Source organism: Strix uralensis, chromosome 5 (assembly GCF_047716275.1).
Source record: "Strix uralensis isolate ZFMK-TIS-50842 chromosome 5, bStrUra1, whole genome shotgun sequence".
NCBI lineage: Eukaryota > Metazoa > Chordata > Aves > Strigiformes > Strigidae > Strix > Strix uralensis.
Genome location: NC_133976.1, coordinates 64,431,107 through 64,456,663, shown reverse-complemented (window position 1 = coordinate 64,456,663; position 25,557 = coordinate 64,431,107). Strand labels below are relative to the sequence as shown.

Sequence of the window (25,557 nt, the reverse complement as noted above, 5' to 3'; positions counted from 1 at the left end):
GCCCTATATGGCCAGTGAGAAAGCCTAATGGCGAATGGAGACTAACCGTGGACTACCGTGGCCTGAATGAAGTTACGCCAGCGATGAGTGCTGCAGTGTTGGACATGCTAGAGCTCCAGTATGAGCTGAGTCGAAGGCAGCCAAGTGGTACGCCACAACTGACATTGCTAACGCGTTCTTCTCCATCTCAATAGCACCAGAGTGCAGGCCACAGTTTGCATTCACTTGGAGGGGTATCCAGTACACCTGGAATCGATTGCCCCAGGGGTGGAAACACAGCTCCACCATTTGCCATAGACTGGTCCATACTGCACTGGAGAAAGGTGGGGCTCCAGAACACCTGCAGTCCATTGTATGGGGGGACACAGCTGAGGAAGTCTTTGAAAAAGGAAAGAAGATAATTGAAATCCTCCTGAAGGCTGGTTTTGCCATCAAGCGACAGAAAGTTAAGGGGCCTGGAAGAGAGATTCAATTCCTAGGAATAAAATGGCAAGATGGGCGTCGCCACATCCCAATGGAGGTTATAAACAAGATAACAGCCATGGCCCCACCAACCACCAAAAAGGAGACTCAGTCCTTCCTGAGCGCTGTGGGGTTCTGGAGGATGCACATCCCAAGCTACAGCCTGATTGTGAGCCTTCTCTACCACGTAACCCGCAAGAAGAACGATTTTAAATGGGGCCCAGAGCAACAACAAGCCTTTGAACAAATTAAGCAGGAGATTGCCCAGGCATTGGTCCTCGGGCCAGTCCGGACAGGGCAGGAGATTAAGAACGTGCTCTACACTGCAGCCGGTGAGAATGGCCCTTCCTGGAGCCTCTGGCAGAGAGCACCTGGGAAATCCCGAGGCCGACCTCTAGGCTTTTGGAGCTGGGGATACAAAGGCTCTGAAGCTAACTAGACACTGACTGAGGAGGAGATACTGGCAGCGTATGAAGGAATTCGAGCTGCCTCAGAAGTGGTTGGCACTTAGACACAGCTCCTCCTGGCACCTCGACTGCCGGTGCTGGGATGGATGTTCAAAGGAAAGGCTTCCTCCACACATCATGCAACAGATGCCATGTGGAGTAAATGGGTTGCATTGATAACACAACGGGCTCGAATAGGGAACCTCGACCCCCCAGGATTAGTAGAAATGATCATAAACTGGCCAGAGAGCAAAGATGCTGGGATGTCACCAGAACAAGAGGTGAAACGTGCTGAGGAGGCCCCACCATATAACGAGCTGCCAGAGGAGGAGAAGAGATATGCCCTGTTCACTGATGGGTCTTGTCGCATTGTGGGAAAACATCGACAATGGAAGGCTGCAGTGTGGCATCCCACACAACGAACCTCTGAAGCTGTTGAGGGACAAGGTGAATCGAGTCAGTTCACAGAGGTGAAAGCCATCCAGTTGGCTTTGGATATTGCTGAGCGAGAAAAGTGGCTAAGGCTCTATCTCTACACTGACTCATGGGTGGTGGCAAGTGCCCTGTGGATGTGGTTGCAGCAAGGGAAACAGAGCAAGGGCAGACCCGTCTGGGCCGCTGAAGTATGGCAGGACATTGCAACCCGGGTGGAGAACCTCGTTGTGAAGGTGCGCCATGTGGACACCCATATACCCAAGAGTTGGGCCACTGATGAACATCAACACAACCAGAAGGAGGACCAGGCTGCTAAGATCGAAGTGGCTCAGGTGGACTTGGACTGGCAGCGTAAAGGTGAACTGTTCATAGCCCGGTGGGCCCGTGGAGACCTCAGGCCACCAAGGCAGAGATGCAACATACAGGTGGGCTCGAGATCGAGGGATGGACCTCACCATTGACACCATCGCAGAGATCATCCACGGATGTGAGACGTGTGCTGCAATCAAACAAGCCAAACGGGTGAAGCCCCAGCGGAATGGAGATCGATGGATGAAATATAAATATGGAGAGGCCTGGCAGATCGACTACATCACACTGCCACAGACCCGCCGAGGCAAGCGCCACGTGCTCACAATGGTGGAAGCAACCACTGGATGGCTCAAAACTTATCCAGTGTCCCACGCCACCACCCAGAATACCATCCTGGGCCTTGAAGACCAAGTCCTGTGGCGACACGGCACCCCAGAGAGGATTGAGTCGGACAATGGGACTCACTACTCACTTCCAAAATAACCTCATAGATGCCTGGGCAGAAGAGCACGGCATCGAGTGGGTCTACCACATCCCCTACCACGCACCAGCCTCTGGGAAGATCGAGCGCTACAATGGACTGTTAAAAACTACATTGAGAGCAATGGGGGGTGGAACCTTCAAACACTGGGACACACATCTGACAAAGGCCACTTGGTTAGTGAACACAAGAGGATCTGCCAATCGAGCTGGCCCGGCTCAGTCAAAACTTCCACATGTTGTAGATGGGGATAGAGTCCTTGTGGTGCGCATGAGGGATGTGCTGGGAAAAATGGTCTGGGTTAGTCCTGCGCCAGGCAAAGGCAAACCCATCCACCGGATTGTTTTTGCTCAAGGACCTGGGTGCACCTGGTGGGTGATGCAGAAGGATGGAGAGGTCTGATGCGTACCACAAGGGGACTTAATTGTGGGTGAAAACACACCGTGAATTATACTGTGCTTTTGCTAATTTTTCTTTGTTAATGCAAATTGCTAAATGGCAGCTGGACGTGACGCAGATGGTATAGAATGAAGGGGTGGATTATGTCCTGGTTTAGCCAGGATAGGGTTAAGTTTCCCCAGCAGTGGGGGGGAGCTCTAGACGGGTTATTCAGATACCATGCAGACGTCACATCCTGGCGCCAAAGCGGGACAGTTGGTTACCGCGTGTACTGTGGGATTTGCTCTGTTCTCACTGCTGTATTGGGAGATATTTTGCTCTGTTCATTGCTATTACTGTTATTCTTATTGTTATTGTTGTTTGTTGTGTTGCTGTTGCTCTGTTGCATTAAACCTTTCCTTATCTCAGCCCCAGGGCTTTGTATTTCACTCCCTTTGTGGGGGAGGGGCAGCGGCCGTGTGGTCTCAGACCCCGGCAGGGACTAAACCACCACAGACTGTCTCCCATGAGAGGGATCCCATGCTGGAGCAGAGTAAGAGTGAGAGGAGTCCTCCCCCTGAGGAGGAAGGAGCAGCAGAAACAATGGGTGATGGACTGACTGCAACCCCATCCCCTGCCCCCCATGCTGCTGTGGGGGAGGAGGTAGTGAAATCAGGAGTGAAGCTGAGCCTGGGAAGAAGAAGTTTTTAAGATGTGGTTGTATTTCTCACTGTCCTACTCTGTTTGACTGGAAAATCAGTGGTGGTGGTGTTCAAATTAAATTGATGTTCTTTTTCTTCCCCAATCAAGTCTGTCTTTTGCCTGTGACCATAATGGGCAAGTCATCCCTACCTGTCCTTGTCTCTATCCCTGAGCCTTTTGTTTTATTTTCTCCTCCCCATTCCTTAGGGAGAAGGAGTGAGCAAGTGGCTTCGTGGTGCTTAGTTGCCCTCCAGGCTTAAACCATTACCACAAGATCAGTGTCAGGTGCTGAAAACAGAAGGTCAGATTTTGGTGAACGGTGAGGATAAACCAAGGCTGAGAAGTGGAAGCTGCAACACAAGAGATAATTACCTACTAGAAACCCTAACTCACAATGCTCCATGTCCAGTGAGATGCAAATTCAGAGCAAGCCCATGTTTCAGAGAGATGCAAGATATCACTCATCAACTGACTGGCACATCTTGCAACACAGAGAATCAGCCTCCCATATTGCACCCAGAAGAGCAAGTTCAGGTTGCAAGATCTTTGACAGAGAATCAGACAGCAGACAGTCCAAAGTTGGCAGAAACCTTCAGTGCAATAATGTAGGCTTGGGGACTGTACAGATATCCACATGTCTACTCTACTTCCACTCCCAGATGTGGAACAACAAGGGCCACCTCCATCTGGGAGCCAGGTAACCCTATGGGCACATGTTCTGCCTCAGCTGGTTTGCCCTGGTACTCAGCAGTGCTTATAACCCAGGCTCAGCCCCTGTTGACACAGACTATGCCCATACTACCACAAGGAGTGGATCTGTAGAGCGAATTGTTGCTAAGGACCCAATATCGACACTAATTGAGGTTCAGGAGGTTTTACTTGCAACCAGCTTCAGTCTGGTGAGTGGCCCATTAGTGGCTAGATAGCATTAGGTGGGCTGCCTTCTGTTTAATTCAAAGGTAATGCAGGTTAGCACTAAGACCACCTCACAATGTTAATCAGAAGGCAGTAAGTGGGATGATAGGAAGATTTACTTCAGAAATCCTCATCTGATGTCCCACAGCTACCTGGCTTCTGGGCCTGATGTCCACCACAAGCACAGGCAGGGGAGACACACAAGTGGATCTAGCTGAACTTGCACAGAGCAGTACCAGGCCTGGGGGTGGACTGAGTCTTTGAAAATGCCCCTTTTTACAGATATCTGTACACCTTTCTAGCACAGGTCTTTATGGGCTACAGAGCACAAAGAGCCGTGTACTGTAGGATGTGAGATTCCTTTAACTGATTAAGCACTTTCCCAGGCAAAGACTTAAGTGATATGGAAATGCCTTTGGTGTGAAGAGTGGGAGACTCCAAGGGAGATGAGACAAAGTATTTTTATGCTGATGGCTCAGTGAAGCAGTAAGGAAGCAGGCTACAGACAGGGGATGCTCTCTGAGCAGAGCAGACTGGCTCCCAGTTAACTCCCTCACCAGCATGAGCAATGACTGAGCACGTGCTCAACCGGTGAAACTCAAGGAAGAAGCAGAGTCTCATCAGAACAAACTGATGAGCAGTTAACTAATCTGAAGAGCAATGTATTTATGTCTCCACTCTTGACCGGAGATGTCACTGAGAACATTTTGTTTCCTACAGACAGCTGTGGACTTCTTAATGCTGCTACAACATAAAACTCACCAAATTTCAGGCCTTTACTCACGTTTTTGCCAGAAGGGAGATCTGTCCCAGAAGACAGAAGGCAGAGCACTACTTTTTGACAGGTGATTCACCAGCTAAGATGAGCAAAACTGTTCTTGCTGAATGTTGTTTTTTTTAATGTTACTGCATACATAAAGCTTCTCTACTATTAAGTGACAGTGCACTTAGATGTCTTGTATAGCCCCCTTTCATTATTGTTTAATTTTAAAGAAACAGTATCCAAACAATAAGAAATGTGGGATTTTTATCATTTAAAGAGCTTGGCAAAAGGCACACCACATCTCTTTTGAGTGATTGATTACTCTTTGAATGCAGCAGCTTTGCCAATAGCTCTTTGACTGTTTTCTCTATCTAGTCAGGCAGTTTTCCATGTTGTTTATGAGGCCTATTTACACACCAGATGGGAAGAAAAAGCCTGCTTTTATAGCCCTCTCCCCGAAGCCCTTGATCCTAAAAACTCAAAAATTAGTAGTGGAAGAATAAAGCTTATGAAACAGCATTATACTGGCACACAGGATAGGAAGGGACCACTTATGTCCTCAGTTTCAGCTCCCAGCAACCACAGGCAACTGTGGCAATAAATATTTTAAGCCTGTAGACCATCCACTGTGCACACAGCCACACTGCAAAGGCCACAACACACTAAAATAAACTTAACATCTGTAGTGAAAGACCAAACACCACAACTAGACTGTGCCACAGGAAGAGTGTAGGAGAGATAGAGTAGCACCATCAAATGTCCCTGTCTTAGCAGTGCATTTGGCCAAAACTCTTGAGTGACCCTGTAGCCTCAAACTACAGAAGAAAGCAAAGTACTGTGCCAGCTTGATCTAGGAAAAATTCCTTCCTGTCCCAATATCTGGTAACTGCCCCAGCAGGACACACTGGTGTGCTGGGTTTGTGTGTGTGGCAGGGTTTTTGGTTGTGGGAGGGGGTGGGGTGGGGATGGGGCTGTGTGCTACAGTGGTGGCCCCTGTGAGAAGCTTCTTGAAGCTCCCCTGGCTCCAGGTTGGACCCACCTCTGCCCAAGGCCAAGCTAATTAGTGACAGTGGCTGCACCTCTGTGATAATGTATTTAAGAAGGGGAATCTGGGAGGAGGAGCGGGAGTTGGGAGGAGGAGTTGCAAGTAGGACACTGATGCAAACACCAGGGTCAGTGGAAGAAAGAAGGAGGAGGGGGGAGGTGTGCTGGAGCAGAGACCGCCCCCTGCAGCCCGGGGTGAGATGGCAGGGCTGGCCCCACTGCCACCCATGGAGGTCACCAGTGGAGCAGATGCCCACCCGTAGCCTATGGAGGACCCCATGCTGGAACAGGTGGCTGCACCTGAAGAAGGCCGGGACTCTGTGGGAAGAAGCCCCTGCTGTTGCAATTCGGCACTGGGAGGACTGCAACATGTGGGAGGGACCCACACCAGAGCAGCTCAGGAAGAGCTGTGGCTCATGGGAAAGACTGACGTTGGAGAGAGTTCACAGAGGACTGTCTCCTGTGAGAGGGACTCCATGCTGGAGCAGAAGAATGTGAGGAGAAAGGAACGGCAGGACTGACCGCAACCCCCATCCCCTGCCCCCCATGCTGCTGGGTGGCAGGAGGTAGAGAAATTGGGAGCCAAGCTGAGCCCAGGAAGAAGGAGAGGTCTGTCTGTTATGTGTTGTTGTTGTTAGTGTTTGAATTAAATTAATGTTCTTTTTCTTCTACAATGGAGACCATAATGGGTGACTCATCCCTCTCTGTCCTTATCTCGACTCCTGAGCCTTTTGCTTTATTTTCTCCCTCCCAGTCCTGAGGGGGAAGGGGTGAGCGAGTGGCTGTGTGGTGCTCAGTTGCCCTCTGGGCTCAAATCATGACAACTGGTCAGACCTTTTATTTTAACTGAGCATATTTGAAGTTGACAGAGTCCTTCTGACATACAGATCAGATTCATAATGCAGGTATCAAAGTAAAACCAGGTGGACTCCTCTGCTGAACCACAGCAATTAAGCTCTTCACTTGCCACAAGCACAAAGCAAGACATCTATTGTGAGAAAGGCTTGCAACAGTCTGTATTTCCTTGCATTTGCCACAAGCTAAGAACCCACAGACGGACTGCTGCCTGTGCTTAGCTGAGCCACAGTAACTTGTTAAGACATAGTAACTTGATCCTGGATCTGGACTCTTAGGTGTTCCAGCTACACTGCAACCTTGGCCTAGATGCATGTAAAAAGTATACACAAAAGCTTACTGATATATGCTATGCCATTGAAATAAACCTATGTGGCCCTAAATCGATCTAATAGTGGCTCAGTGTGTGCAGGTGAGGATGATGCAGATAAGCCACAAGCTTTTTCTCTCAGCAAAGACAGTTGGAAAGAAGCAACCTGTACATTCAAGCATAACGATTCAGAAAGCTCTTTTAGTAACAAAAGTAATGTCAATGCAATTGGAAATCAGGTGTGGGAAGCACTCACATTAAAGGCAAGTTGCCAGCTAAGCTCCAAGCCTTGCAGAAGTTGAGCACTTCCAACTTAAAACAATGATCATCAATTCTAACAGTAGCAAAAGTCTCCACAATAATAACACAGAAATCCCTCAGTTCTAATTGATCATCAGTCTGGAGGAACTTTTGTACTAACCTCGGTTAGTAATTGGGATGCTTGTGGAACAGTTCTCTTTTGCACAGGCTCCCATCATTGATGTGAGGGTTGTAGTGGGGACTTCACCAATACCTGAAAAAGCAGGATATTGACAAAAAAGCAGATACTACATTGATACTAAGTTTTAAATCATTATTTTCTAGAAGTGAATCACTGAATTGAAAAGTTGAGAAGAAAAAGCAGAACAAATTATACCACCAATTCCTCCTTCCTCAAACAGTCTGCCTCAAGAGTTCAAAGCAATCACAAGGAACAAAACCACAGTGTTATATTTACTGTATATCACAGCTATTCCCACTTCTTCTCCTGAAATTAATGAATCTACATCAAATGCTGCTACTTCTGGTTAGAATAAAATATATTCAAAGCAAGAAACAACTGTCAAATATGAAAATAATGTCAGTTTTAAAACCATTAGATAAATTATTCACAAAAGCTGACAAGAAGGACATAAAGCTGATGTTCAGTTATCCTGAATACAGAATATTTAAGAGTTTTCAAGGATTATAACACAGTTTGGTACTCATTTGTAAATATGTATGGGTTTGTGTAAAACACTAATTTAACATTCCCAAAGTGGGTAAATGCATACATCAGCTTGATTTTATCAAACCAATTCTATCTTGTGCATCTTCAACAATTTTCTGCATTTCAAATCAGAGATACAAAAAGGTTTAAGGAATAAAAAATGAAGGCAAAATCATACAACAAAAGTAACAGTCTAAGACAATCTGTGTAACACAGAAAACATCCACTCTGACTTTCTCTTTGTGCTACTTTATGAAGAAAAAAATCTAAAACACTTTTCTTGGGATGCATGATGTTCCATCAGTATACAGTCAGCATATTTTCTTGATGAGTTTTTGATCAGGAATGGCAATGTATAAAGCCAGCAAGAATATACCCACACCACAAAAATCTGCCAGGAACCCAACAGAAAAAACACACATACACAGGAACTACTGCACTAGACTAGACCAGTGCTGCATGTAGTCTCGCATCTGTTCTTTTATGATGGTCACAATTACCTTTCAAATTCAAACTTCACATCATAAGTTCTGTCCCAAAAATGAATGGTAAGTCAAATATAAGCCAGCTTAGCTCTTTTAAGATGATCAGTGGCAATAAAGCAAGGTGTGTTAAAGAAATCTGTCAGGTTCCTTTTTTTTTTCATATGGTATTAAACCAGCTACATGAGTACACCAAGGGGTCTTGAATGACCTTTGCCTTGTTTGTGTGCTTTAGATCTTGAAATAACAAATTTATGAAAAGGCTGGCAAACACTGAGTGCACACAGTCCAGGGTGGATTCAACTAGTTGTTCTGTGCTTGTGTACAGGTCTAAAGAGCTCAGCATTTGGGAAAATCATGCCTCTAGGAATTTAATCACAGCTATTCTCAGATATCTCTGTGCATACTGTTACTTCTCTGTCCATGCTCCCAGCAGGCTGGTTGGCAGGATATACAAAGATCTCAACAGACCAGACCTGTCTTTTTAGTAGCAAAGCAAGTTTGTAACTCTCTATTCACATTGCTAAAATCTCTCATTTCAGAAAGCTGAAATCCTGGCCTTTTAAAAACTATTTAAAAACATCCCAATGATTTTACTGAAGCCAGGATTATCCACTAACGGTGATGTTTGTGATATATACACTGAATTTAAAAGATGCTCCAAGGAAACCTCCTATCAGTAGAAGTGTGGATTCGGTAATAAATTTCTGCTGGATGAAGTTTAAAAAGTAATCAAATAAATACATCGATTGACCATGCTTCAGATAGTACAGAAAATACTATGAGCTGCTTTTAAGGTGGGATGAGAACCAATAGAATCAATTCACTTTGAGTTGCTCTTCCAAATACTTGGGAAATACCAGCTTTTTTTTTTTTTTAATATTAGCATGCGTTCAAAAAGAAAACATCATAAATCAAATGTGAGTGTTAGATCTTAGTATTTCAACAGATAAGCCTAGTCTAAAACAACCCTATACACATTAAATTTTACCCAGAGACTTAACTGAGTTATAAGGTATATGGAATTAGTTCTGCTCTCACAAATACAAATGAAATTTAATTTCCTTAGATGAAAGTTAGGTTAGGCAGACAGAAAAGCTGTATGTCAGAAGCAAATTTTAATATAAAAAACAATACCTGCAACAGGGGTTCTGATTTTCAACCTGTCGACCTCCATGATAAAGTCATCTTTCAAGAAGAGGAATCCAATGATGGAGAAGAGATAAACTAGGATGAGTGCTAGCACTGCAGTGAGGATAATGGAACGACCATTTCGGGTAACACTTTTTATCACATTTAGCAATGTCTCTTCTCTGTACACCAGATCAAACAGCTGGGAAAAGCACAGAGTAGAGGAAAAATGAATACAAATGAGGCAATACATAGATGCTACATAGGAAAACAATCTGAATTACTGACACATGCATCTAGCCATGTTCTAAATTCTCAGCTTCATAAACACACAATTCACACTGATTTCAGTGGGAGCTGGGCATGCTTATAAGAGGAGAAAATCTAGCACAGAACTTTAAATTTTAAGATAGCAAAATCCAAAGTCACAAAGTATATATGAGCCTCATCCAGAGGTGGGTAACAGTTACCAAGATCCATGTTCAAAACTAGGCTAGATTAAAATTAAAAAACAGTGTCTTCATACTATGGATCTATATCTACAAATAATTTTTCATGTTATCTCCCATCTGATAAACATGCATGAGCTGCCACCAAAAAATACACTCATGCATGTAAGTAATTACATGTCTGCAAACTGTTTCTTTGAGCTCACGGCATCATTTAAAAGCCACTCACATGTACAAGGATCGGGGCCATCTCTTTTTAGGACAAAGTTAAAATTCATTGCACTGTTTGTATAAAACTAGAAACTTCTATTCTTCACCGTGCACTATATGCTTTCCTGGTATTTAAAGAGAAGTACACATTAAGATAATATTGCTTTATATGTTAAAGGCCTAAAATAGCAATTAAACGTGGTAAGAGCTTTTCAAGAAACTATAGCTTTTTTTCTCTTACAATTCTATTGATGTTTTATAGTGCTCTGGACCTTATCTATAATGTATGTATTTCCACTTCAAAACACTCAGATTACAGATATAAAGTGACACACTCTGATTTATCAAAATGGTCCACAGAAGAAGGTATTAGCCACAATTCACAAGATCTGAAATCCACAGCCTTGTGAAAGGATTAATAATAAAGGAAGAAAGAGGGAGGATGGTTATCATTCATTCCATACAAGACAAAGCTTAAAATGAGGAACAAATATTAGAGTTTAGAATATATCCATGACAAAGTGAACACCTGGAAGGAACTTGGGAACGTGGACAATTATAACGTCCATGAATCATGGACATTGGTCAATAGCAGTCACTGAAAAAAGTAAGTACATAAAATGATTCTTAAACTACTTGGCACTTTGGAAAGTATTTTAAGGTAGAGATCACTTTACTCATTTAAGGAATAAAAGATAATTTGCAGTGCATTTTTCAAGCAGTAGAGTTACATCCATTTGTAAAGGGTTCTGCAGCTACAACTACAAAATCTTGGGTCCTCTGCCCAAACTTCAAAGCTGACTTTAATGTCAAGATCTGGAAAACTTGACTTCAACAGGAGCTCTACCAGAGTAAGGACAGAACCCCTGAAAATTTTAGTGTGCTTAACACACCTCTGTGAAATGCTGGGAGTTCACTACTGTTCAGGAAGCTGAGAAAAACATGACAACAAAAATATAAACCCATGCAAATGACCACAACTTAGTCAGTGTCCCTATAAGTTTCACACATTCTAGTATAAAGCAAAAGGACTAGAAAACAAGAGCAGTGAAACACCTTTTACTGCTATTCAGCATGAAGGGAACAGTTAGCTGAGTTTAGCGTAATTTTGTATGATTCATTTTCATTGCACCAGTATCATACTATAAAAAGGCATTCCATATGGGTAATGGCAACAAAAGGAAATGAAGTGGGACAGATTTAGTGATGAATCTGAGGCCATCCCCATTTCCCAAGTGAATGTTTTTTGATTTATTTTATTAGGGCTGCAAGATGAACAAAGAATGGGATCCTTTGGTATAGGTATGATGCACACACCCATGGACAACTCCTGTCCAAAAGAGATTATGACTGACACAATACAGGAACAATGGACACAGAATATATGTATGCTGCAGAAGGGTGGGAGAAAGGCGTGGGCTGTATGATGACTGAAAAGAAAGGGGCAAACTTTCAACTCTAAAACAGATAAAATAAGTCCTAACAGAAACAGGTTCTAACGAAAACAGCAGCTCCTAAGGGGCTGCAACACAACGACATGCTAAAAATACACATGATTTGGTTTGATTGTCAGGAAGAAATTGAAGACAGCTGCATGGGTAACGGTATTTTCTATTTTTTGCAAAGTTTTCCCCTCCACAGAAGCACATACTTACCAGGAAACTATAGAAGAATTCGTGCACGCAGAGGCCCAGCATGCAGACCAGGACATATGCTACGTGATAGAGAAAAGCCATGTCCATGATGACCGCTCTGTATCCACGGGTGAAAGTTCCACGGTTCCCAACAAAGCTCACCAGAAACACTATTTTGTTACAAAGCTGTGGGGGAGTAACAAAGGCTAGGTTTAATCCATCAGAAAAATCCTGTTATTTATTGTTTGCAGTGCTGTAGTGTGCAAAAACTCTAGATAGGTTGCTTTGACTAAATGCACAACTTTTAGATAGCTAGAGTGAGATGAAGGAAATCCAGCTCCCAAGGTACACTGGGAATGAGCTCATGAGAGTAAGTGGCAGTAGATCACCCCTGTAACACTGCACTGTGCCTCATTACATTGTGATTTATTTCTATAACATTAGCGAGTAGGTAGGGCGAGATTAATGGCATAAGACATTAAAAAAAACAACTGGCGAGTGAATTCCTAACAATTTTGAGTTTAGACCTGAGACTATTTAAGAGCAGCTAGGCATGCTACTACAAAGAGAACAACAGTAACACAACAGAAAGTGTGTGGGGGGTGTGTGAGATCTACTATTTCCTTCAGAACATGTTTTTCAATATAAAAACTCTAAACAAAATACTGGGGGCATTTCTGAAGTATAGCATTTCAGCAACAGCATCAGATTCTCCATTGCTCCTCAGCTTTGCCTGAATGCGAACAGTGGCGCAGAAGTAAATATGAAAGGGGCTAACCTCATCTGTTTGGTAGTCCAGGACAAGCAATGAGGACTCAACATGTTTTTTTCTTTCACAAATTTGACATGGGCAAACACTGCTTACTTGCTTTTACCTTTGACTATATGTCTGGGTAGTTTTAAGTATTTAAGTATTTAAGAAATTCTCACAGAACTTGTGGCAAATAACTTTGTGCTAAGGTGAATTAGAGCTGTAGCAGTCTGACAGAAATCTAAATAGATGACTTGTGAGCATGACTGTTTATCATGAACACTTATTCATGTCTAAGAGATCTGGTAAAGAGCTGAGAGAATTTTTAGTTTTGAAAACTTTTTTCCTCTCAGAAATATATTTAAGGTCACAGAAACATCTCAGAAATTTCAGTCAGTATTGCTGAGCATATTGGTAGAGAAAATTATTCTTTTAACATGAGAAACTGCAAATTTGATTGCCCATATTCAGCAATATTTCTTTAAATTTCATATTGTTTTTATTTTTAAAATATTTGCATATGCACAAAACCAAAACAGCTTTTTCCTTAGCTTCCCACTTCGCTGATACTGCTGTTTCACAATGAGTGGAAATAATTTTTTTTTTTTTGGCTTAGCCAGTGAATCAGAAAAAGAAGTTCTTTGCACATCTCTCATCAAGGGCTTTCTTAAATAGGAGACTCTTAATATCTCCATTTCTGAAAGGGAAATTCTGATTGCTTTTTTAGTACTTACATTAGCAGCACCAAGAAGTATCAAGGTAGGACCAAGCCCTATAGTATATATAGACCTGAGAATAACAGACACCAAAAAGGGTCGAATACCAACAGGTTTGGAGATGAAAAACAGCATTGCTGTGCAAAATGCCACTGTTATCCAAAGGAGGACTGAAAACAACGGAGAGAGCGTGCCTGTAGAGGAAAAGGGAGATTTGAGAAAGGCATCTTTGGAGACTCCATTTTTCACCAAGAAACAGATCTGAAAGACCAATTCCTTTGCCAATACAGCTAACAAAAAGTGTGATTCATGCATCACAACTGCTGACCACAACTTGCCCTAATTGCAGCAAGAGCTATTATTATCATAGTATTGTTGATTTTTGCACAGGTAATAAATAATAAGAACAGCTAATGAAATTTCCATTAAAATCCAAGGAGTGCTCAGAGATGAAACAGTTTACCCTTCTCCTGGAGCAAGCTACTAATCAGCTCCCTTCTGCAAGGATCATTAGGGCTCCTCCGGTCTAATTCTATGATTGCTCAGCTACAGTAATAGCCGGTCCTTGGGGCAGTGCAGCAAGTGGCACCATGCTGCAGTGTCACGTTTCGATCCCCAACAGCACGAAAGAGCCCCAGTTTTATAAAAGCAGCTTCCTTCTGAACAGCTGCAGGTGTTGAGCGGGAGCCTCCGCCTCTGCACGGGAGCAAGGCACTTGTCACAGCAGGAGGCAGCCACAGAGACTTGAGCAGGAACAGTCAGCATCTGTATTGCCAAGAGCAGCTGAATGCCTTGCTCCTGGGGAGGCAGTGGGTCTCAGGTCTTGCTGAGCTCCTGCGGGCATGTGAGCCATTGCCTTCAGAATCAGTCTCTTTGCCACTCTGCAAGATGCTGGCTCCAGGCTCTCCCCGAGTTTTGAGCGATGCCCCTATCTTCCATCTCTCCTCTGCTTAAAGCCCTGGAAACACACCATGTTGCTGTGATATAAAAAGCACATTCAGATCTCAGGGCACTGTCACACTTGTACACTGACTTCCATTGTTATCAGATGAACTGAGAGGTCAGTGATGGGGGAGAAGGGAATAGAAAATTTAACTAGACTCACAACAGAAATCATGCTATCTCTCTGGCAACAGATAAACAGCTGAGCAGCATCAGCAGGATTAGAAAACAATGAGATGAGGCCCTAGCCTCAACATTCACATGGCATCCCAACTTTTCCAAAGTCTGTTTATATCCTTGGCAAGAGGTTCAAGGTCAGTTCTGTCAGTTTCTTTGCCAACAGGTTTGGAAACTTTTAATGGAACCTAAAAAAAAACTTCCAAGTGGATCTGAAAGGTGAGGCCAAAGCACTCAGTGTTTCTTTAACAAACCATTTTTCTTTCTTCCCTACTGCAGGTCAAACAAATTCACATCACAGAACCCATACTGGTAATGTATGCAGATGTGCATGCTGGAGGCAAGGAGTTCTCATCTGGAGCACAATTTCACTTATGTCATAGGATGTAAGAATCGCAGAAATCTACTGAAAGGAAGCAATCTCGGTATGATTACATCGGCCCAGGCACCTCAGTCATCTGAGTATGGGAGGATTTACACAAGGTAAAGAGGAAAAGTGGGAGACAAACTCCATTTGAGAGACCAGTTTTTGGTGGAGGGAGAGGTTGGAAGTAAGGAGGCTGCCTCATGACCTGCTAATCCCATTTGGCCACACCTATTGTTTATTGCTCAGGAATTGCTTTTGCTTGTACAAGCAATAGGAACTGGAATCCTGAAATGCACTATCACTAAAATCACTGGATTACTGGGGCCACTTAAACTAATACTATATAAATCTGCTGTTCAAAGTAAGTATTAATACCTACTGACTGCAGACCAGAGGATTTCTGTGAGTATAGATCAGCTAAAATTTAGTAGCTTAAAAGGTTTATTTTTAACTTTTTATTTCTCCTCTCAGCCTGCTCTAATGTGTGTGCACTGAGAGACTTCAGTTTACAAGCAGGAAAGCACTAATTACAAATACTTCCTTTTAACAAGGCACAGTCCTGTAAACTTTGCTTCACAAGGCTGTGGAGATGCCTGTGCCATGACCTGCAGAGACCACCCCGTAGGGTGAAAGGGCCACATGGTCTCCATGCCAATATGTTTTAATCTGCTGCCTTTCTGTTTAGTCAGATACATGTGTTTGTGAAAAGCTGCTTCCACCAGCCCAGTTCAAATGCCATCAGACAGAGGTGACTTTCAGTCACATTACTGACTGGACTGGACACGAATCAAAGACCCAGAGGTGAATGGCTCTACTCCTATTACCAGTATTCTGAACTGTTTAGTCTCCTTTATCCCAATTAAGCTTGTTTTGGATTCAAAGAGGCCTCCTGCTAGTCTGCTGCATTTATTTAATGAAATTTATTATTTGCTGTATTTCCTGTGACATGTGATAAAGCAGAGGTTTTAAGCATATTTTTATATAATGCATTTATCCTTTGCAACAGTTACGTCCTTTTATCCCAATAAACAAAATAGTCAAAAGTTAACAAGCTAGTTTTCAAATAATTCTATTCCATGTTTTTAAGACTGCAAGTCTTCAATTTGATCAGTTTTAAGGAATCTCTGTCCCTCTGCTGCCAGAAATCCTTCTTCAGCTCAGAAGCTGTATTTGAATGTGTGCAGTAGTACACTGCAATACGGCAATATTAAAAAAAAAAACCAAACAAAACCCGACTCATATAGATAATCTTCAGCTTAGCAGCTATGTTCTGTCCATTTTACTTCATGTTGCACAGGCCATGTGACACACTGCAGATCAACTAACCACATTTCAGACAACATCTGGTACCTACTTAGAAGATACTAAATGGCTTCTGCAGATATGAGCATACCTGAAGATGCATTTTTATGTAACTTCTTCCTTAGAATTGAAAGCACCTAAAATTAAAGGGAAAAATAAAACCAAAGTCCACTTGCCTTCATCTCCATCATCTCCAAATGGGTAGAACAGAGCAACTGCTAAATTGATGAAAACAGCAAGGTTGAAGGAGATGCTCCCCCAGAGAGAGATGTGTCTGGAGAACCAAAAGAGGGGTGGATTATCTATAAAGGGGAGAAGAGCAGCAATCAGTGAAATGAAAGCAGGCAGGAACTCAAACAGTAGTGGTCTCAAGGGAATTAAAAAATTCAGATTAATAAAGAAAATATGCAGATCTTTAAAATTAATTAAAATAGACAAATATTAAACATTGGTTTGCCATAAAACATAGTTTCAAGCACAGTGTTTAACCCAAAGATCCCAATACAGTTTATTAGATATGAGAGTTTTGCCTCTGCTAAGATTTTAGGACTGGACCTTTTGTGAAAGTCTTTCCACCTGAATCTCAAACTGTAGTCTCTGTGCATGGAGACACAAAATCAAGCAAACAGGTAAGATTTTAGCACTCTGCATGCCAGTCAACCAGAAGATCCAGAGCGGATCATGCAGATGACCCATTTGAACCAAGTGCACTGATGACATTATTCAAAGAACAATGGAATAGGCAAGGTTTCAGAACTGTGGTATTTTCCCCACCTCTGTCAAACTAAATACATCTTGATCTACTTTGGGGAACAGGTAAAATTTGATCTGACTGGGATTTGGTTCTATGAAAGTATGAAGCCAGGATCTCCGTATGTGAAGTGCTGTACAAATACACAGAAATAGCCCTAAAGAACCTATAACCTAGTTAGAAAAGACTAGAAAGGGAAACAGGGCAAAACAGGGTTAAGATTTTGTGTCCAGTCACATTAACGATTCAGCAAAAAGGTTAGGAACAAGATCAGAGGGTACTAAGACCCAGGCAAGCACTTCATATACATGACTGCACTACAGTGTGTTTAAATGAACATTTAAAACAAGATTCTAGGTGCAATATTATGAAAAAATCTATAGCCAGAGAGGTTTGTCTATTTGAACATGATGTATTCCTATTAATTAGATTTTAAAGTACCGAGAACCTCCCACAAGTATGCAGAGCATACTCCTGACTTGCCTGTGCCCAGCTAAATTTTATGAACAGCAGACTCCTTCAACTGCATATGACTGTCTCAGGCTTTAGTCTAAACAGACTTTAATTGTGATTAGGTAAATAGTCAGATTTCATTGTGATAACCTTACGCTGTTGACTGCTGAGAATTAAGCATTTGGAGCCATTGCAAATGCCATCTGTCAATTTAAACAACACAGACTGAATGCTAACAGGCACTTGGCTAAAGAATGAAACGAGCCTCAACCTGTATTATCTTTTCAAATAAAAAAACCACATGGAGGCTTGTGGGCCATTCCACTCATGAAAGAAATTGAGGAATATTTGTTCTAAATAAAAATTTTCTTTTCTTATAGCATTAGGCAGGTCTGTTCTATGTAAGTGTAGGGTTGGGCTCTTCTATTTAAGTTTCTTAAGCAAGACCCAGATATGATTTCGTTACTGGAAAAATTTTTCTAAAATACAGTGACTTTTATTCCCAAATAGACTGTGCAGATAGGGAGTTATTCTGGAATTATTTATTTTTCAACTTCTATTCACGTCAGTTTGTCAGTACAGACAAGTTCTTACAGTGCCACGAAGGGAAGTGGACCTGGGCCGATAAGGTTCACACTGAAGACTTACTACTGCCTCTGAAAATTACAGCCTGGGAATTAACATTTACAAAAACTGCAACCAACATTCATGTTTCCATCAGGTTAAGGATGCTACATTAAACCATGTTGCTTTGACTATCCAAACTCCCTGCTGCTCTGACCATAGATCCTATTCTTCCCTTCCTTCCTAATCAATTGCATGCTGCTGCTGTGAGCATCTGACATGTGCCACCCCAACGGCATCTGCATTTGAGCAGTGAATGAAGTGATCGCTCTCATGCATTTTTATATATATCTACATATATAAAATATAACTTTCTTCCTTATCCCTAAAGGACACTGTAGATGCTTAATTAGTTTGCAGCCTTGACTCTCTGCTCCAAAAGCAAAGGACAGAGTTGACAGTGGCTGAGCTGGCAGGAGCTTCCCATCCCTGGGACATCAGCAGCAGCCCTATTTCTGGCAAGGGTTAGCGGCTGTAATGCCCACCAGTGAACTAAACAAGAAACTCAGCGTACCTGGCTTGGCTTCACTGCACCTCCTCTTCAGGTCCCTGCTTTGATCTCTCCCTGCAGGATCCTGACTGTGCCTGTCAGATATGCAAGGAGCTTAAGGTAGTGGTACATGTGCTTCTCCCACTACCACGGGACATACATCAGTATGGACTAACAGACTGGGACATACTGCAGCCTAGTCTGAACTGGCCCAGGGGAACTGACTCCATGGGAGTTGGGCAGATTTAAAGCAGCTGAGGTACTGGTGAGAGAGGTTTTTAAGTAACTGACATTTACAAGTTTTTTAAATGGTCTTTTAGGAATCTGCAAACCTCAAATATGCAGCTACACATGTTTTTGTTAAATATTAGGGGCCTTGGCTTAATTAGGTGCAACTCTATTGAGTTTAGTAGAACTACACCCAGTTTATCCATCACTCATTTTAACTTTTGGAGTCCAAAGCATCATCTTGAACACATTACTCATATTACTAACTGCTCCATATTATGCCCTTTTTATGGTGTCATGCAAGTGTCTCAGCTGACCTATACTCTGCTCTCAATCCCTGAACAGTTTTGCCTGTTGCAGTATTGGAGTGACCAGAGAAAAGCGTATTATTAAAAAGAAAGTATTTGAAGGCTTCAAAACAGGGTTTTAGCATAATTAAGCTATTTTTTTTGAAATTGCAATACTTACTCCTTATCTTCTTTTGCCATTTCATCTCATTGTACAGATCCTCTGTCTGTTGGAAAAAGTCATTGACTTTGCTCCCTTGTTCATCTCTCTCTGTTGTATTGAATACCCGACTTTTGGATTCCCGAGTGAGGAATTCACAAATATTGGGGACAGGGAAGACGATCTGTTCCATTGTTCTATCATGGCGAACAATCTATAAATAAAATGCACATTTTTTTCAGGACCAGTAACTTTCCAACCATTTTGTTATATCTTTTCTTGTTCACAGCTTCCCTTTTATTTATAAATTAATGCATAAATTATTTGAACATTACAATGAAGTTGAACCAATCAATCCTAAACCAAAGTAAAACTGCTTTTCTATCTTCAAAAGCCTGCCTCAAAATAAGCAAATATATGTCTCAAGCAAAACCCAGGTGCAAACTTCCCCCAAATATAAAAAATGTTCTAATTCAGAATCCTTCAATTTTGCAATAAATTCAAAGAAATCTCTCCCAGTAAACAGTGCAGAAGTTCAGGTGCTTTCTGCTCAGACTACGAAATTCTTTTCTCACCTTGAGTCTACTTCTATAAGTTGGGAAGGTGAACATGCAAAAATAGCACTTTGTTACTCAGACAGCCCCCATATCTTGTCAGTCTTCATCTTCTTACTTGACAAAACCCGTGGTTTTGCATTGTTTGTATTTCAGTGCCTACCAAGTTATTGGTGAGTGAGCTAGATTTTATGCCATCTCACCACACTGTCATCAAAACTGCTTCCCCACTCTGACTGTGGACTCTGCATTACTAAAAATACAGAAATGGGTAGAAAACACATCTTGACTCTAGACCTATGTCTCTGTGCAGCCAACAGTGAAAAAACCTCCACTATTTGACTTTCAAATCAAACAAATATCCCCTGATAGAGCCGAGCTGTATCTGAAATGCCAAACAGGTCTAAGACTGCTTTCAGAGAAAGACCAGAGAACATCCATTTGATATAGCAGCAATGTTGGGTTGAGTTTCACTTTTCCAGTCACAGTCCCGCATTAAAGAACCCTCCGTTCTCTCATTAATTCATATTTATTATGGGAACATACCAAAAACCCACCTGTCTTAAGTAATTTTTACAAGTATGTTACAAAGACAAGCACATTGGTGTTGAAGATGAAGGATAATTATGCTCATGTCTGCCCATGGGCATGTGCATTATGTGAAATTTGACCAGAGAATTTTGAAGTGTCCTAAGTAAATAGTTGTGTCTCAGGCCACCAGTTGGGCAACAGGACTATGTGACTAGCAACTAACCTGGTAGGGTGAGTGAAGAAAGCTGACAGCACATCTTCACTTCTGTCAGGGACTCAGATGAAGAGGTAAGCTGCATGCACTACTCTGCAGAATGACATTTTTAAAGCCTCCCTGAGAATTGAGGCCTCTCTGTCTGCTTGAGGAACAGGCTTTGCAGCCATGAGGTTTTAGGAGATTTCAGAAACTACACCAGGGAGAAGCTATAGGACACATAAAAGTGGTGTTTTCTTAATGCCTAAATTTACAACCTACCCATATAACTTGGCCGATAATTACTAAGAGATATCTCAGGAGCACCCAAAGTATTAAAATGTGTTAAGAGGAGCACTGAGCTGTCCTCTGGACAGCCACAGTCATGGAGCTTCCATCTATCCTGTGGTGGGATAATGTGACCAGTATCAGGCAAAAAGGATGGTGGTAAACAGAGGAGGACCCAGACATGGCCTGTCCCGATCGCAGTCAGGACAATACAGACCTGAGGTACTTGCATCAAGACTGCTCCCTATGCACAGAAACTCAGGTCCAGTGTTGATGGAGCCTGGGGTAAAACTACTGGCTCAGATTCAGGCTGGGCCTGTGTGCAACTATACTGTGCAGTTTTCATACTTGGCTAATTTTGGACTTGATAGAGCATTTCCAAGAGAGCGCCAAATGTCTCTTCCTCCTGCAGTCTCTCTCAGCAGCTGCCTTTGCACCACAGAAATTCTCCTCCTTACAAAGTCACTAAGGACTAGAGATACTACAGTGCCTAACTCCTACCTTGATGCCTATAATCCCATGAAATCTGTAAAAGCACAGGAACTGATTTAAGAGTTAAGAACCTAAATACCTCTGTGGATCTTGATCTAAATCCAATTCATGGCAGGGGTAAAGTTTAAAGTAGAGAACAGAACTGATGAACCAGGCCAAGCCTTGGTCTTTTAAACAAAAGCCATACTGAATGTCTACACCACTTCAAAACCTCTTTGTACTCCAGTCAGACTTTTAATTTGATCAGTTAGCATCACTGCATTTGAAACTCATGATTATTTATTTGAGTGATGTACCATACAAGATCATTCTTGACTTCAGGACACAGCACTACCCACAGTCATTACTGCCCTAACAAAACATGTTTGGTAACACACGGGAAAGCTACTGTAAAATGATTATTTGGAGCCACTTTTAACATAGGTGCATTCCTTTTTCTCCCATAGCCAAAAGCATATTATTCAACCTTCTCCTTCCCATAAATAATCTACACCATTTGAATAAGCTTTGCTGTTCAGAAGCTTAAAAAGAGGTGATACACCATGCATAAGATGCAAACATGTCTCATATTCAATCTTCTAGTGAGCAATTCTTTACCTCTATCTGTGCCGTATGATTGGCATAATACCTCAAGGCTTCATCTCCTTCATCTGGATCTGACCCTGGTTTCAGCATCTGTTGCAATGTTTTATTGTGACGAGCCAACTAGAAAAAGAGAAAAAATCTGATTTATGTCCTGCTGCTATGTTTTCAGCTTTATCATCTCCATTTAACTAACACAAATCCTTCTTCCCCCCACCCCCATATACTTACATGCTCAACCCAGTGGGGCTCTTTCCACAGATAACAACAAAAATGTAATTACTTGAGAACAATAGAAATAATTTAGTCTTAAAAAGTCAGCAGCATGTCTTCGGCTGAGATTTATGAAAGGCAGCTTAGCCTGCAGTCTAGATGTTTTTTGGAGGGCTTTTGACAAATGTCAAAAAAATAAACCGAATGCTTCTTTTCACTTAAGTTTAGACATAAAATCTGCATACCTCTGACCATGCAATTACATTTACAATTAAATTTTTTCTGCTATTTCAAATGGCTTGTTCTTGACCATGTTGTAGGTTGATATTTCAGGGCTGTCAAGATAACATAGATAACTATTTCAGAGGCAGCTGGACTGCAGTGGTGGGCAAATACATTCTTAACTGTACAGTTTATATACATAGCACATACACACACACACAAAACCACACAACTATGTAACCCCTATAAACTTTTACAAATTATATATTTTACATGATTCATAAAATACATCTGTTGATAAATAGTAAATATTTTAAATGCTCAATAGCTGAACAAAGTTTAATACCGAGAATGTCAGCAAATGCATTCATGATGTCCCTTAGGTCAGTGAGAAACAAAGACCTAAGTACAAGGCATGAGGGAACACTACTAAAAATGCAATTTTCCCTATATCATAGTGAGTGGTTTTCAACCAGAAACTTTGAGGTGTTTCACTTATTTTAAGGTGGGGAAAACTGAGGCAGGAAAGAAAAGGCTATCTTGATTCAGGTCTTAATCACTACACCAACATTACACCAATGGACTAGACACAGACATTAGGAACGAGGCAGGCACAGCACTCAAAATGAACACAGGAACTAGGCTTTGAAGTGATGATCTCCACAGGTGGATTAGGATTATACTACATGAAATAACACGGTATGGTGTGAAATGATACAATAATTGCAAATCTACAAAAAGAGTGTCAAGGATCGAGTCTAAAAGTAAAAATGGATCTAAACAGATATTGCAATAATCTAACCAGAAAGTGATCTCACTTGTTTATAAGCTATTTGCATGTCTCACCATCCCCTTTTAATCTAAGAATGGGCCGGAGGGAGAGGCACATATAGAATTTACTTTATTTATTAGAAGTACCCTAGAATTTACTGATCAAAATAAATCTTCTTCTGGATCTTGATACAAACTTATTAATTAAAGATGAATACTAAATGGAACATCAAAAAAAAGAGAGAATACCAGAAAAGAATATTCAGGAAGAATAAATGTACTTCCTACAACTTCTGCATGAACAGAAGTGTGCTTGGCACCGACAGTAGAGTCCTGAGCCAATGTGGCAGAACATCAGCCTTTTATAAAAAGGTCATGAGCAGATATTCAGGGGAACATGCAAAAAAATCACATGGGGTCAACTGCAGAGCAAAATTCTTTCCATCAGTAATAGATTTCTGCCTAAGAATAGTTACTTTTTTACTCAATCTAGTAAATGTATGGATAGTCTCATTACATGTATTAATATCTTATGCAACTTCCACTTATTTTTAAGACTAAAAAGGTTCTTTAAGATTACCTGACTAGTTCCTCTCCTTCACACAAGCCATATAACCTGATCCAGTCAGTAGTCTTTGCAGTATGCCCATATCTGCTTAGCAGGACAACTTGAATTAATTTTCTAGAGGTCTTTTGCATCCCCCTCACTACATGCTCTAGCATCATGGAGAAACAAGATGAGCTTATGGAAACAAGGGAGTTACTGTTTAAAAATTCCCTTTAAACAGTGTTACTATTTTTGCCTTTCACTTTACTGAATGTCCCTCTGCTTCTGTACCTACAAAAGGGCAAGCAAGAGCACCCAATTCACCTTCTCTGTATCATTCATCATTCTGTACACTACTGTCGTGTCCTCTCTTATTTGTCACTAAATTAAAACAACCCCTATCATTCTCATCCCTCCTCAAACAGAAGACTCTTTGTGACTCATTTTCTTTGTCTATCTCCAAATGTCCTTTACTTTGGCTATATCTCTTCTTTAAGATACGAAGAAAAGAACTGACTAGACAGAATGCAATCACACACTGCTTGGGGTGATGAATTAGCATAACCAGAAGCAAATATATTTCTCATTTTTTATCTTCTGTAATACAGAGGTACTTTGCCTGTATCTTGACCCTTTTTTCTCCAATGCCAACCATTAAGATTTTGAGTTTTCTAATAAATGACAAGTCAAGGATGTATGGATAGTTCTTCTCATATTAAAATTATGCCAGTTTGCAGAAAGGGACATGTATATATTCAGAAATTTCCATTAGTACACAAAAAACTTTCTATAAACATACTTGAATTTGTATACAGAACTGGAAATTCCATTTGTAAACCACATGAAATCTCAAGGTATTGCTTCCTGATATGGTTTTAACTGTCCATGACTTTTACTGTACAAGTATCTCTTGATAAATATCAGTAACAGAAGTCCCCTTACCACATGGACTAGAAGGAAAAATCATGTCAGCCCTCTTGTGCTGTAATGGGACTGACTAGCACAGTGTGTTAACAGACTTCTGGTGATTTGAGACCGTGCTGATGCAGTGCATATTTCACTACTGGGTTTCATGGGAACAGCAGCCACGTACTTTAAAACAGTGTGTATTCAGTGATCTTCATTATACTTTATTAGACTGTGCTTTCAGGCAGTGACTGTCTTGTACTGATGTGTGTACAGAGCCTAGTATTACACAGCTGGGGCTTCCCAACACTAGCACTAGACAAAATGATCTGAAGAACAGGCCAGGATCTTCTGTGGTAGCACCTTTGCTGCCAGCAAAGCCACATTGGAAACAACCAGGGATTGTTGACCAAGCTGGAGGAACTATGGCAGATTTCAGAAGGGAAACCGACCTAAAGGTGTCAGCAATAGTGCTAGGCCATAAGCACTTGTAACTTCATTTCCTTCTGCTTCCCCATCTCTTGATATCCACTTACCTTCTGTAGTCTAGACCTTCAGACAGTAACCTCAGGAAAAAGGGTCTATCATCTATTTTCTGCTCTTATTGCAGTTCCTACGTGGGATGGATTCCTCTATGTTGACACAATAATAAGTACTGCTAAAACTTCTGTATTGTCACAGCCACATCGATGAAAGAATGGTGTGGACAGCAATCTGTGGAAGCTCAGATCTGAAGCAGAGGCCCGCAGTAAGACACAGAACAGCTTTAGAAATGCTATGTTATTTGGCAACTACAATGTTTTCTGAAGCTCTGCTTTCATGATCCTTCCTTCACCCTGTAATGAGCTCAAAGGCCCACACGGGCAAAGGGGACTGTGTCAACAGACTCCTTGACCAGCACAGAACTTTTTGTAAGATCAAAGCCATAGCAATAAAAATAACAATGTACTGACAAACTGTGAACCTAAAATATGGAAAGCTTATCCAAGCTTGTAATACACCCTAGGTGACAGTCTGTGACTGTCATTAAA

The 25,557-nt window shown here is 41.7% G+C and overlaps 1 protein-coding gene across 5 annotated transcripts in view; it reads right to left on the bottom strand.

Annotated features, from left to right (window-relative positions):
- ITPR2 (inositol 1,4,5-trisphosphate receptor type 2) overlaps positions 1 to 25,557 on the bottom strand; it is a 283,724-nt gene that overhangs the window by 35,496 nt on the left and 222,671 nt on the right. For 4 of the 5 annotated variants that reach the window (XM_074871355.1, XM_074871356.1, XM_074871357.1 and 1 more), the window contains 7 exons: positions 21,883 to 21,990; positions 19,249 to 19,441; positions 16,411 to 16,536; positions 13,465 to 13,640; positions 12,001 to 12,165; positions 9,693 to 9,888; positions 7,525 to 7,617 (listed from right to left, as the gene is read on the bottom strand). In XM_074871355.1, coding sequence (XP_074727456.1) covers positions 7,525 to 7,617; positions 9,693 to 9,888; positions 12,001 to 12,165; positions 13,465 to 13,640; positions 16,411 to 16,536; positions 19,249 to 19,441; positions 21,883 to 21,990 — 1,057 coding nt within the window. Of the gene's footprint in view, positions 1 to 7,524; positions 7,618 to 9,692; positions 9,889 to 12,000; positions 12,166 to 13,464; positions 13,641 to 16,410; positions 16,537 to 18,580; positions 18,648 to 19,248; positions 19,442 to 21,882; positions 21,991 to 25,557 lie in introns of those variants that run through there. The other variant, XM_074871358.1, reaches the window with a different exon arrangement.